Here is a 14,436-nt window from a genome sequence, read left to right as displayed (position 1 = left end):
TTGGGTTGTATAGAGAGAAAAAAAAAAGGAAAAAATGGAAGAGTGTTAAGAGCGTAATTCTTGATTTTTCATGGCATATCTCCTTCTTGGCTATTCGAATTGAATTCTTGATTGCAGTATAACTTATTAATTTGCATGAATCACATCCTGGGATGTTCCTTGGTGGCTTTTCCATGTCAAGAAAATGAGTGCTTTTTGGCAGAAAAAAATTACAGCAACTGACAGCATGATTCATAGAAAGGATCTTGGAGTAGTGGGTTCTACTTTTTTTCTTGTTCATACTTGTCCAAGCAACTTGGTTATAAAAGATTTTAGTTTTCCTCATTTCTTGTCTCATGCTGTTATCTTTTAGGATTCTTGTTTTAATTTGACAGTACTGTTCCTTTTGCAGACACCAGCTGGAACTTGGCTGGGTTCATTAATTGCTACGATTATTGGAAATCTCAAGATTTCAATTAGCAATGTTCATATTAGATATGAAGATTCTGTCAGGTTGGGATTTCATTTGGAGCTATTGTATTTCAAATTTCGAACTTTATTTAATTGCATGGTGCTCTATTTCGTCTATGTCCTATCTCCAGATGATATTCTTTCTACTGAAACTTTGGTGCTTTGTCTGCAGCAATCCAGGACATCCATTTTCTTGTGGTGTTACACTTGCAAAGCTTGCTGCTGTTACAATGGATGAGCAGGGAAATGAGACCTTTGACACTAGTGGTGCTTTAGATAAATTGCGCAAGGTATAGTTCAGGTCATTCCTTGTAAGTTATATCTGTTGCCTCCTGAATTTGATTAGCTTTTGGCCAATTGCCCGTGAAGTTTTTAAAGTTATTTGAATTAGGGCTTTTGGAACGTCTACGACATTGAAGCATGAATGAATCTTAGTTGTATACTAGAGTGTTTTAGTGTAAGTGGTAGCCTTTGGCCTTCTTAGTGCAGAAAATTTGGACTTTATGTCTCTTGGTTTCTGTCATCGTTCTTTAAATTTCTACGGGGTTTCCTTTTGCAAGTAACATCGAGTCATATGGTGCAGAAATTCTAGAATTATGTGTTTCTCCTTCATAATTTTTTGTAGTCGTTACAACTTCAAAGACTTGCTTTTTACCATGACTCAAACCATGATCCTTGGATGTTGAACAAAAGGTGGGAGGACCTTAGCCCCAAGGAATGGATTGAGGTACATTCTCATTTTGAAGCATTTCAGTGTTTTGTCCTTGTAATTCTGTCACATTTATGTCTTACATATTATCCTTTTTTCTCAGTATTTACATATTCTCACATTTTCTGGTGTATCTTTGTTTATGGCAACAGATATTTGAAGATGGAATTAATGAATCATCCAAAGGTAATGTATCGGTGTCTGCATGGGCTAGAGACCGTAACTATTTAGTTTCACCAATCAATGGAGTTCTCAAGTATCATCGCTTGGGGAACCAGGAAAAAAATGACCCAACTATTCCTTTTGAGAAGGCTTCTTTTGTCATTGCTGATGTTTCTTTGACGGTCACAGAGGTGATGAATCTGTACTTACGGTTGAGTCTGTTTCACGTATGTTATTTATGTTTCCTTAATAGTGCTGCTCTTGATGTGAGAAGCTGATTTTTGTGAATGTTTTATGCAATAGTGATATAAATTCGAAGATTCTGGAAATGGAGTATAGCAAATATCTTGTCGTTGTGTCTCTTGACATCAGACATCAGTCTAAACATTTCTTAATCACATATAACATGTGATTAAGCTTTTAGACATATTTTTCAGCTTTAGTCTAGTTTAGGAATCTGAATTTTGTAGCAATAAGATATCGAATAACTGTTTGTATTTTACTGCTACATCAAGAAAATTATTTGTTTTTCTTTTGTTCTTGAAGGATGTGTTTGTTGTATATTGAACTAAGTTCAATGCTTCATGAACTAATTTTCATTTTTTTTCCATAATCATCTCTCTCTTTCCTTGACATCAGTTAATTATTTCTAAGCATCTTGGATGGCTCAACAGAAGTTCTTTATATTTGAACATGGAGCGAGGCATTTACTTAACCTCGTCTTCTTGTCTCAGGCTCAGTATCATGACTGGATTAGACTTATGGAGGTCATATCGAGATATAGGACACATGTTGAGGTCTATCATTTAAGACCCTCGGTGTCTATTTCGGAGGATGCCACTTTATGGTGGCGTTATGCTTCTCAAGCTGCCTTGCAACAAAAAAAGATGTGGTAATGTTAATGATAAATGCAAATGGGTGGTTGATCATTTATAAAAATGCTTGTTCTAGCATGATAACTTGTGGACTGAACATATTAGCTATTTTAAGATGTTTGGTGGCACTTATGTGATTATTTTAAATGGATACAATGAGAAAAATTGGTCTTCAATTGGCTGTATTTTGACCTCTGAGATTGGGGCCAGGCTTGATAGTTTGAAGTTTAAGAACATAAGCATGAACACATTCAGACTAATACTTGCAAATATAGGAATACCTCCATTTTTTGATAAATTTGTTATAAATAATTGCAAAATATTTCGTATGATATAGTAATATATGCATCCAGAACAAATTGATACGATAACAATGTTAAACAGTTTCATCGGAAGGTCACAAAAAAATAACTCAAGTACTGGGAACTTTCATGATTGATGCGAAACTAGATAGTTTTGTATGTTGAAAATTCAATGCTGATAGAATAAACACTGAATAACCCTGCATTCAGTTTTTGGTCTGCAAATTGCAGTGTTGTTATAAACCACTTAAATGTAAAGGATTTGGAATTTTTCCAAATTCCATCTTAATGCATGTTTTCATTTTTCTTATTTCTCTAAACTATCTTAACATTGATTCTTGTTCCTGACAGTTATCGATTTTCCTGGGAACAAATCCAACATCTGTGTCATCTTCGTAGACGTTATGTGCAGTTATATGCTGATTCATTGCAGCACTTAGTTGTTGATAATTCTGAACTAAGAGAAATTGAAAAAGACCTCGATCCCAAAATTATCCTACTATGGAGGTATATTCCAGAATTCGACCATGCCAATTCGTAAAATAGTTTCGAAGTGTAACGACTAAAGTGATGGGCTAAGTTTCTAGGTTTCCGTCTCACCTTCAATTGATTTTTATGTATGTTTGGAAACATTGGATGTAAATTCAGTGGGTTAAGATGCTGATATGGTGATATTTGTAGATTTATAGATAAGAGTTTTTTTGGTGGGTCTTTCCTATCTATGGTCATTTCTGTGTGTGTTAGGCTGAATTATTAATGAACTGTGATGCCTGGCCTTCTAGGTTTCTTGCCCATGCGAAAGTAGAATCTGCTAGATCGAAGGAAGCAGCTGAACAGAGGATGCTAAGAAAGAGAAGCTGGTTTTCACTAAAGTGGTCTGTATAGTTTATCATTCAATTCTTTTCTGAAATTTGATTATTTCTCTGCTCTTCTACTGTCCTTTTTCTGAGTTGGTTGAAGGGCTGTCTTTGACTTTTCTACAAGTGATTGTGCAGCAGCATACCACGAGCCATTTAGAGAAAAAAAACCTTTCAATACTTTATCTTCCTTTGGAGCATCAAATTTGATATTCCCGAGTACTCCACATTTTTTATCAATATATATATTCTTTCCTCTTAAGTTTCCTAGTCGTGCAGGCGAAGCTCTTCTGAAGATGACTCTGAAATGGACACGTCAAAGGTCTCACAGTCTGTGGAGGAGAGATTGACTAAAGAAGAATGGGAGGCAGTCAATAAACTGCTTAGCTACCAGCCAGATGAGGATTTGGCTCACGTTGGGAGGGATATACAGAATATGATACAGTATATGATTGTTGTATCTATAGGTAAGGCAGCTGCAAGGATCGTCAATATTAATAACACTGAGATTATCTGTGGTAGATTTGAGAATCTTCAGGTATCAACTAAGTTTAAACATCGGAGCACCCATTGCGATGTAACTTTGAGATATTATGGATTGTCTGCGCCTGAAGGTTCTCTCGCTCAGGTTTGTTTTCATGTGCTGTGTATTTTTCATTCAATTTTTTTGGACAAATTAACCAAACAGATTTATCATGTTTTTAATTGATATTTTTCTTTTAAATTTTTGTTGCCCAAAGGGGGCTTTCGGGTTTCTTATCTGATTCTGTGTGCCCACAGAGTGTCTGTAGCGAGCAAAAGATGAATGCTTTGGCAGCTAGTTTTGTGCATACACCAGCAGGAGAACATGTAGATTGGAGCCTTTCAGCAACAATTTCTCCATGTCATGCAACGGTGATTAGCAAGGGCTTCTCCTTTTTCCTAGATTGATTAATCAGATTGTTCCCTGTTTCCTTCCTCTTCGTTATCTTGATTGCGATAGAAACGTAAACTCATAAAATTTTCTGTGATAAGCAAATGCTGATTTGCTTTGCTTGCCTTTTTTTTTTTTAAAAAAGTTCAGAATTGAGCAACTCCATCCTTTTGGCTCATGTTGTAAACCAGTGGTAATATTTTATGGCCCGTAGGGAGAAAAAAAGTAGATCAAATTGGCTTATAATTCCTGTTTTATGTTAGTAAAGCTGCTAAAAGTTTATCGATTATGATTTACCATATCTTTAGAGTCTAGGTCTTTTGGGTCTTCTCTTTCTTTCAGCATATTATTTCTCGTAACCGTACACTGTACACATCGAGTGAAACAACTTCAGAACTGATTAATAACCTATCCTTTCTTCAATGTTGTCCAATTAAAAGTGTAAATATATCGACTTAACTCTTAAGCTAAATATCACTCATATTTTCACATTCGATTTGGAGCTCAAATTTTTTTAATCCAGTTCAATAATCCTCTGGAAGCTTAAAAATTAAACTATTTTGGGCTTGGATTTGGTTTGAGTTAGAGTTTGAATTAAATTTCGATTTGTTCTAGCTCATTTATCAGGCACCATTAAGCAGAAGTTGTGACCTCATTTAGTTTATATATATTTATAAAAAAAATAATAAATATAGTAATGCTTGCCGGGGGCCAACCATTGAACATAATAATTTGGTTTGAGTTTTGAATTTAAATATATTCAAAGATATTCAAGTACGGCTCAAATTCAATAATATAAAAATCAAATTGTGTTCCATCCGGCTCAAATTGCACAAGAGCTAGCTCATTTCATTTCCAGTAGTCCTATATCTTCATTTAGCTAGATATTTGGCAAAAACCTCTTTCCAGAATGGAAGAAATATCCTTTTATTGATTGACTTGGACATAGAAAACTCCATCTTTATCTTTTTATTTTGTCAGAGTGGGGAAACGATTGTTTTCAGATATAGTGAAGCCTCAACCCCTTTCCATTTTGTTGTATTATTCGCTGCTAAACTTCCCTTATGCTCATTTGTACATGGTTTCTTCTGTGAACCAAATGTTATAGGTGTTCATGGAAAGTTATGATCGCTTTTTAGATTTCGTGAAGAGGAGTAACGCTGTCAGTCCTACTGTTGCACTCGAAACTGCAACTGCTTTGCAAGTAATGTCATTTGTAATTTTACAAGATGTTGGTGTTGCGCTATTACTAATGAGAAGTTTATTTATTTGACCAATTGTTCCATACAAAATGCTTTGCTTGTCAAAACTAACCTTAAGAATGCGTGTGGGGCAGCTCAAGATTGAAAAGGTGACTCGGAGAGCTCAGGAACAATTTCAAATGGTATTAGAAGAGCAGAGCAGGTTAACATCTCATATTTGTTAACCAGAAATCCAGTTCTTTTATTCCGATGTTGCTTTTTATCTATTGCTTCTGTTAAGTTGCTTGGTTGTATGCTGAATTTTATGCTCATTAGAATGTGGTTTTGTGGTTATTTTGTTGTATAGAACAAAAAGCTCATTTTGCTGAAAGAACTAAAACAGATTGTGCATTACATCAAAAAAGGTCTCGAGGATAAAAGATGTGCTATAAATCCATCAAATAAAAGTTCCAACTCTTAATTTCCTTCATATTAATTTTTTTCCCCTTTTCATTTGATTTAGGTCAACGTCTTATTTGATGGGCATGAGGGGATGCCTCATATGAACAATAAGATGTTTGATTTATACGTGAATATATGATTTAGCTAAATACCATGCTGTCCTTTCATTCATCTTCTTACAGAAGATACAATAATGAACAAAATGGTGCCAGATTCCCTTACTATAATTTCACCCCGAAGTGAATAAGTTTTTGTCACAACACACACTTAGCTGGACTTGAATTCAAGAGCTATGTCCGAGAAAACGAAAAAATCCACCACGAGGTTTTCGTGTTGCCACCAATTTATTTAAGTTGAATCTATCTCATTTGAACTTCTCCTTGCCTCAAATATTTATTATAATGGACTTTAAGTGGGTATACCATATGTGTTTGTCTTCTGAAGCTTATTAGATCTTCTAACGTTTGTTGGTATTGGACATATTTGTTGAAAACACATTCTCCAGGTGATTGTTAATTTATTTAAGAATTTTTACTTGTTACATAAAGGTTAACATTATTGACAAATAATACCTCAATTTCTGGTGGCCCTACAAACATTTTTTCATTTTTTCCTGACCAGTTCAAACAGTGGAATTATAATTATAAGATGTGCCATTAGGAGATTCTTAACCCTTTTTTTTTGGTATCACCAGATTTGCTCTTGACATTGATCTCGATGCTCCAAAAGTCAGAGTTCCTATTAGATCATGTACATCCCTTGAAACTGACTGCCATCTTCTACTTGATTTTGGTCACTTTACTTTGAAGACAAAGGTATGTTAATTTCCATCATCTTTTTATTTGCCTTTTTGTTCTTTTGCGTACTTGACTTTTTAATCTCCTTTTTAGGAGGATGGCCAGCACAACCAGCTTCAGAGTCTATATTCTCGTTTTTACATATCTGGAAGAGATATAGCAGCTTTCTTTACAAGTTCTGATTCTGAGAGTCAGTCTGACAGTGGGATACAAGAAGTTCCTTCATCTTCTGGTTCTGAAGATGTTGATAATTTCTATTCTCTTATTGATAGGTGTGGAATGGCTGTAGTTGTTGATCAGGTATATTTTATGAAACAATTTCATTCATCATGCAAGCTATCACGTGCTATTTGCATCTCTAGTTTAATTGGGTTAAATCTCGTACATTAATATACACTTTGTTTGACCAATAAGATTAAGGTACCTCATCCAAGTCATCCGTCAACACGAATCTCTGTTCAAATGCCAAGACTTGGGATACATTTCTCTCCTGCTAGATATTTTAGACTTAATAATTTGTTGAACCAATTCCATGGTGCAATGCCTAATGCTGAGCTGCATGGTGTGGAGAACTTCCAAACTGGTCTTGTCCCTTGGAATCCGCCAGATCTCGCAACTGAGGCTAGAATTCTTGTTTGGAAGGCATGTTTAGGACTTCAAATTTTTTTATACACTAACTAACACCACTGTATATGATCATTTCATTATGTTATCTCGACGCAGGGTATTGGTTATTCAGTTGCTGCATGGCATCCCTCTTTTCTTGTCTTATCCGGATTATACCTTTATGTGTTGGAGTCTGAAACCTCCCAAACCTATCACCGTTGCTCAAGGTAGTTTGTTTTGTTGTTCCTTTTCTTATCGTATTTGGGTGGATGTTATGAATGTTTTTGTTTCATCACATGCATTAGTCTCAACAAGTACTTGATTGACAATGACAGTGAGAATTTTCTTGTTCTGTGACTACAGCATGGCTGGTAAACAAGTATATGAAGTTCCCCCTAGAAATGTTGGTGGTTCGCCTTACTGTATTGCGGTGAGCACCAGTGGCATGGATATCCAAAAGGTAGGTAATGTTTGCTGGTGAGCTCGAAACAGCAGTGTCTTTTTGACACTCTTAATTTTAGATTTTCGGCTTTCCTTCTTGATTTCTTTTCCTTCGGGTACGATGCATTACTTCGTATTTCAAGAATCACACGGTTCTTTACAAAGTTTTCTGCTTTGTTCTTTTTTCTTTTCTTATGGTGTTGCGCTGACATGCCGGATATATGCGACTAATATTCATGTATTTTTCAATCGTTTTAACTCGATTTCATCCATTTCGCCTATGTGCTATAAAAAATCATGATTGGGAACAAAATCAATTTATTTATTAAAATTCCTCTAATTACCAGAAACTAAATCATGTAACTATAGGAAAATGTAGACACATCACCTGCCATCTTTGCTTCTTGTGAATGAGTTTAAGATCTAATGTGACAGCAGACAAGAAAAATATTTAAAAATGTAGATCATATGTAGATGTGACAACTGGAAAAGCAAATAACCTGGCTTGTGTTGTTCAAGATGCGTGCTTCCCACTCTATTCTCTTCTCCTTCGATGATGGTTACATAGTCTTTCGTGGTAATTTGGCTGTCTGATTTATTTGTTATCTCGTGAAAAACTGCTAATCAGAATTTCTTATTTTTAACAAGTTTCATTATCATTCTATTAGAGTTTTCTTTGATATCTTTGTCCATGCATTTCGTCATTTGTTAATTTGCATTATTTTCTGACTTTGCAAACCACATACCTTCTGGTTATGATGATGATACAGCTTTTCTTTTTAATGTTGAGTATTTGTCTTGATGGTAAAATAAATACATGTATGATTTTAATTTGTATGCAATCATTATGATCTATTGATCTTGATTATTCTATGCCTTTTATTGTGCTAGAACTTCCTGAGCAATTATGGTATGCACAATTTATTTTTTGTTCTTTATTTACACACTTAGGCTCTGGAGTCGTTTAGTACTCTGATAGTACAATTTCGAAGTGAGGATGAAAAAACTACATGGTTTCGTGGACTTGTACAAACTACATATCGAGCTTCTGTAAGATATCCATTGACCTTTAACTATCCTCTTCTTTGTCTTTATTATATCTCAACATGTTATCTTCCATCTCATATCAAAAAAAAAACATGTTATCTTCCATTTCTCCTATGTTTGGATTCAGACTCCTCCTTCAGTTGATATACTTGGAGAACTTAAAGATGATACCGTGGAGTTTGCTGAATCTCACGCCCATACTGCAAAAGCGGCTGATCTTGTTGTCAATGGAACATTGGTCGAAACGAAATTGTCATTATATGGAAAGGTTGGTAGGCCTTTTTTTTTTGGTTTGTGATTCTGGGGTTAGTATTTGATTTGTCATGGTTCCTAATAGCAAGTAGTTAATTTGCACCTGCCAATCCTTTAGTTTCTCCTATTATTATTGCCTTCTCAAATATAAGTAGCTCCTTTCGCTACTTGTAGTTTGGAGACATGGAGCACGAGAAGATTGGTGAGAAACTCATCCTCGAAGTTCTTGCTGGTGGAGGAAAGGTTAGTACTTGTGATTGGTTTTGCCTCAACATCACTTGATCAGTCGAACTTTCAATTTTATTCACTCCTTGTGCTGAACCGGTGTTTTGTGTGAATTAGCATAACTTAAGAGTGAGTGGAGTCATGGGTTGTTGCTGTGAAAAACTACCTAGAATATTGATAAAGTTTTTTTTTATCAGAAGCACAAATATTATTAATAAATTATAGAAGGTAAATACAAAGGTGGACCAGTGGTCCACAAAATCCTCTAGAATAGTTCAACCATTATACTAACTCCGGACCAAACTCCAATCCTATACAAATCTGAAATATCAAAAGATTGGAATTCTGTTATATTATGTAACCAAGTTGATAATCTCAACTTTATCTTGTCCCATATCTCTCCAATCGAATCTTCTTCATCTTGAAAGATCCTCCTGTTTCTTTCCAACCATACGATCCAACAAACGCAATTGCATTATAACTGCCCAAAGAATTTCCCCCCTTTTTTCCCAGTGAGCACCCAAATCTCCTGTGAACAAATCCTTCGTATTCTTTGGTGTCACCCACGACACTCCCAGGTCCTTCAACACTAACCACCATAAGGAGCTTGTTTATGGACAATGAACCAACAAATGATCCTGACTCTCTCCCCCTTGCTTGCACAACACACACCAATTAGGACTTAGTAGACATTTCGGAGACCTCTCTTGAATCAATTCACAAGTCGGCAATCTACCCAACACTGCTGTCCATGCGAATACCTTTACCTTATAAGGAATCGGAGTTTTCCAAATCGTTCGAAAAGGATCAAATTTTGGAAACAAAGCTTCCGGAAAAAAAAAAGTCAAAGAAAGATTTCACTAAAAACACTCCTGAAACATCCCACTTCCAAACTTAACATCCTCCCCTCCCTCCAATATGCGAACCCTACCCAAAACTTCCATCAACTTGATTAAATCACCCAGCTCCTCATCCCTAAGATTGCGACGAAGATGCAAATTCCAGGATAATGAATTGAGCGATGAGAAGGAGTCTCTGAAAAGAAAATGCGAAATGGGCTTATTATGAACTCTTGAAATCTGAAAAAGCGAAGGGAATAGAATCTTAAAAGAGAATTGCCCTACCCAACAGTCCTCCCAACATCTAATTCTATCTCTCCCTTTAACCACTAGCCTCGCTGATTGAATAAAAGCCGGATAAATCCTAGAGATAACTTCCACGGACTCCGAAACGTGTCCTTGCCAATCCCGCGTCCAACCGTTTTCTTGCATGTCATATTTGCTGACTACAATTGTAGTGACCCGCGCGTTGATCACCTACTAATCAGAAACTTAAGCATGCATTTTAACTTAATTACTCAAATAAATCACAGAAATCAGCGGAAAAACATAAATAAATCCCAAAAAGAAATAATAATGATCATACAACCATATTGAACTCTGTATTAATCCAAATACATCAGAAACATACAGGTCATCCATCGCCTACGCTCTCCTGGAACCACCAGCCTCATCCAGCCGCAGACCTGCCCCATGGAATAGGATGTCCAGACACAACAAAGTACGGAAGTGAGCATGAAAAGCTCAGTACGAGAGTATGAGTATACGGTATTATACGTGAATGTATGCAAATGAACTGGGTACCAAGACACTCAGGTCAAGAAACAAGCTCATAGACCGGGCCTAGGGTATATAGCACGCTGCGCCGTCACCTCATGAGGTGGCTCATATACCCAGTGGATAATGGTGATCTGATACTAGTACAAGTGTCCAACCATCACGGTGACTTAACACAAGATTTACGTATCCAACCATCCACAACTCGTAGGGTGAGCGCCTTACTACAGGATACCTCTAAGGTAAAGGCTCAATATGCTCATGTATGCAACATACAGTCATGACATGCTGTATCATATAAATCATGCAATCACATAATACATGCATACTCAATCTGGATATCTCAAATAATACCACCGTACCTCATATAGTAGGCAAGCTAAACCAGCTCTATGTCCAAGCCTATAGTCCGCACTACAATGCAAAATACTCATGCATTATAATCTTATTCTAAAAGCTTTAACTACGCTATAACATACTCCCTTTACTATAAGGAGCCAGAACTATACCTGTGTCCGTCGTCAGCTTGCTGATGATGACTGCCCAAGAACTTGGGCACCTATCCTCAGCAACTCCGGAGCGCCTTGCCAACACCCGGACCAAGCCTAGGAAGGCTGGAAACTCCCCCAAAACCCCTAGAAAACACCTAAACCGAGAGAGAGAGTTCTGAATTGGTGTGCAAAATGTGAGCCTCGGATGACCTATTTATAGGCGGAGATCGGACGCTCCGTTCCCTGCATGCGCAACACGTCACTGCATGCACAGTTCGGATGCTCCGATCCTACTTCGGAGGCTCCGAACTGCTACGTGTTCATACCACCTTGACACCTCAATCCTTGCATGACCTAATTGAGTTCGGACGTACGATCTGGGTTCGGACGCTCCGATCCGGCCATAGCCTCCGATCCTTGGTTCATGCCTCCGAAGGGTTCAGATGATCCGAACTTTCTTTGGCCAAAATTCCAAAAATTGTATAATTAAATCCAAATTAAGTCTCTAATCCTTGCTTAATCATTTTTACTTAATTAATCTTGTAAAATGGAGCCGGACTACTACAACAATCCTCTTCCACAACGTGTTCCCCTCATTTGAAAAACGCCACCACCATTTACCCAACAATGATTTATTCCTAAAGCACATATTGCGAATTCCCAGACCTCCCATAATCTTTGGAATGCTAATCTTATCCCAAGCTACCAATTGGCAATGTTTATCCTCGTCCGGATCCCTCATTAACTTCTCCATGGACTCTGCTACCTCCCTAGGGATTCTGAATAGCGACAAGTAGTACAACGGTATGACATTCATAACTGCCGAAATCAATGTAAGCCTGCCTCCTCTCGATAGAAAAGCTTTCTTCCAACTCGCTAGCTTTTTTGACATTTTAAACATCACCGGTTCCCAAAAAGATGCCTTGATTGGATTTCCTCCCAAAGGTACCCCCAAGTATTGAATGGGCCAAGACTCTAACCCGCAATCAAACTCACTAGCCATCTCCTCCTCCACTTCGGCCTCACAGTTAATGCTCAACAATGCACTGTTTTCTAGATTGATCTTTAAACCGGACATGTCACAAAAAGAAATCAGAATGTCCTTCAAAAATCTCAAGCGTCCTTCATTCTTCACAAAAAATAAAGAGTCATCAGCAAATTGAATGTGAGAAACCTCAACCCCTTCTCTTCCTATATCCCACCCTTGAATAAAGTTCATGGACTTTGCCTTGTCCATCAATCTTGCCAAAACATCAATCACCAAGTAAAAAAGAAAAGGAGATAAAGAATCACTATGCCTTAAACTTTTTTCTCTTTTTATTTTGCCACACGACCTGCCATTAATTATGATCGAGTAGTTAACGTTGTCGAGGCAGCCCTTGATCCATCTTCTCCATCTGTCACCGAATCCCTTCTTCATGAGTACAAAATCCAGAAATCGCAGGTGCACATTATCGTAAGCTTTCTCAAAATCTGCCTTGAAAACCCATCCTTTCTTCTTCTTCTTCATTCTGAATTCTTCTACCATCTCATTAGCTATGAGACAACGGTCGAGGATCTGTGGTCCTTCAATGAAAGCTCTTTGTGAATCCGCAATCGTAGTAGCCATTAGGGATGACAAAAATTCCCGAATTCCCGACCCTTCCCGAATCCTATCCCATTTCCGTTCCGAAAAAATCCCAACCCGAAAGTTTCCCGACCCGAACTTTTGGGATTTTTCCATCCCGATTAATATCGGGAGAGGGATCAGGAATAAAACCTTATCCCGACGGGATTCCCGACCCGTCCCGAAATAATATAATAATATATTTTATTAATAACTTTATTAATATAATAAGCTAAATATTATTAGGTTTCAACTCATATAACACTTAATTGTGGACTTAATTCGTATAATTTTTATTGTTGGAACGATAAAATTGTAAAATCACGAAATGACATTTTATTTTTGTGTATTTTTTTTAAAAATAAATTAATAATTTAATTAATTCATATTTATAATTATCTAATTAGAACAAATATGTAGAACAAGACTCAAGAGATTAATTTGACAATCTATTTAACAAAATTTATTTAGTAATTGTATCCGAACATTTTATTAATAAGTATTCGATACATTTTTTCTCTTAACAAAACCTTGAAACATTATCTAAAATATTTTAATATTATATGTTTTAAGTTAAATATTTATTTTTATTTATAAATATAAGTTTCTAAATAGTATATTTAATAAAATAATCACATTTTTTTTTTATAATTCGGGATTTTATCTCCCTACCCGACGGAATCCCGAAAAGTCGGGTCCCGAAATGTTTCGGGTACGGGATCGGGAGAAAAAAAAGTGTCCCGATTCTTTTCGGGATGGGAGTTGGGTAGGGGGTTTACGGGACGGGTCCCGACCCTATTCCACCCCTAGTAGCCATTACCTTCTTCAGACGCGAAGCCAACACTTTGGCAATTATCTTGTACAAACTGGTTACTAAACTAATAGGTCTAATATCCTTGATACGCCCTGAATCTTTCTTTTTTGGAATCAAACATATATAGGTTTCGTTTGTCACTCCGTTAATTATTCCTTTCTCATGAAACTCCTCGAAAACCTTCGTCAAATCCCCCTTGATTACATGCCAACAATCCTTATAAACTTCTAGTGAAAAACCATCAGGGCCCGGAGATTTCGATCCATCACACTCGAAAACTGCTTTTTTGATTTCTTGCTCCGAAAACGGAATCTCAAGCTGTAACATTTCATCTCGATCAATTGGGCTCCACTCCACGCCCTCTATGCCGAAACCCTGGTTTCCAGAATTGCTGAACAGCTTGCGGTAGAATTCTATCACTTTTTTTTTTTTTTTTTGAGAGGAATTCTATCACTTGCACCTTGATTAGCTCGCTGTCCGTGCAGAAAGTTCCATCTTCCAATTACAATTTCTCAATCCTTGACCTACTCCTCCTCTGACTGAGTAACGAATAGAAAAATTTCGTGTTGCAATCCCCTTCCTTCAACCACTTAACTTTTGCTCTCTGGTGTTCCTTTTGAGCGTTTCTGC

General features: G+C 36.8%; 1 protein-coding gene across 5 annotated transcripts in view; it reads left to right on the top strand.

Moving 5' to 3' along the window:
* Window positions 1-14,436, top strand: part of LOC140863173 (uncharacterized) — a 71,497-nt gene that overhangs the window by 5,870 nt on the left and 51,191 nt on the right. For all 5 annotated transcript variants that reach the window (XR_012143862.1, XM_073266616.1, XM_073266551.1 and 2 more), the window contains 19 exons: window positions 392-492; window positions 623-740; window positions 1,076-1,177; window positions 1,312-1,512; window positions 2,056-2,213; window positions 2,850-3,005; window positions 3,281-3,373; window positions 3,635-3,983; window positions 4,136-4,249; window positions 5,377-5,472; window positions 5,605-5,672; window positions 6,606-6,726; window positions 6,802-7,008; window positions 7,123-7,350; window positions 7,432-7,541; window positions 7,678-7,774; window positions 8,707-8,805; window positions 8,930-9,070; window positions 9,229-9,297. Coding sequence is in view for 4 of the 5 variants with exons in the window: in XM_073266616.1 (XP_073122717.1) it covers window positions 392-492; window positions 623-740; window positions 1,076-1,177; window positions 1,312-1,512; window positions 2,056-2,213; window positions 2,850-3,005; window positions 3,281-3,373; window positions 3,635-3,983; window positions 4,136-4,249; window positions 5,377-5,472; window positions 5,605-5,672; window positions 6,606-6,726; window positions 6,802-7,008; window positions 7,123-7,350; window positions 7,432-7,541; window positions 7,678-7,774; window positions 8,707-8,805; window positions 8,930-9,070; window positions 9,229-9,297 (2,628 nt within the window). In the remaining variant the exon portion in view is untranslated. The remainder of the gene's footprint in view (window positions 1-391; window positions 493-622; window positions 741-1,075; window positions 1,178-1,311; window positions 1,513-2,055; window positions 2,214-2,849; window positions 3,006-3,280; window positions 3,374-3,634; window positions 3,984-4,135; window positions 4,250-5,376; window positions 5,473-5,604; window positions 5,673-6,605; window positions 6,727-6,801; window positions 7,009-7,122; window positions 7,351-7,431; window positions 7,542-7,677; window positions 7,775-8,706; window positions 8,806-8,929; window positions 9,071-9,228; window positions 9,298-14,436) is intronic.

Source organism: Henckelia pumila, chromosome 1 (assembly GCF_033568475.1).
Source record: "Henckelia pumila isolate YLH828 chromosome 1, ASM3356847v2, whole genome shotgun sequence".
Taxonomy (NCBI): domain Eukaryota; kingdom Viridiplantae; phylum Streptophyta; class Magnoliopsida; order Lamiales; family Gesneriaceae; genus Henckelia; species Henckelia pumila.
This window is presented reverse-complemented; position numbering and strand designations above follow the sequence as displayed.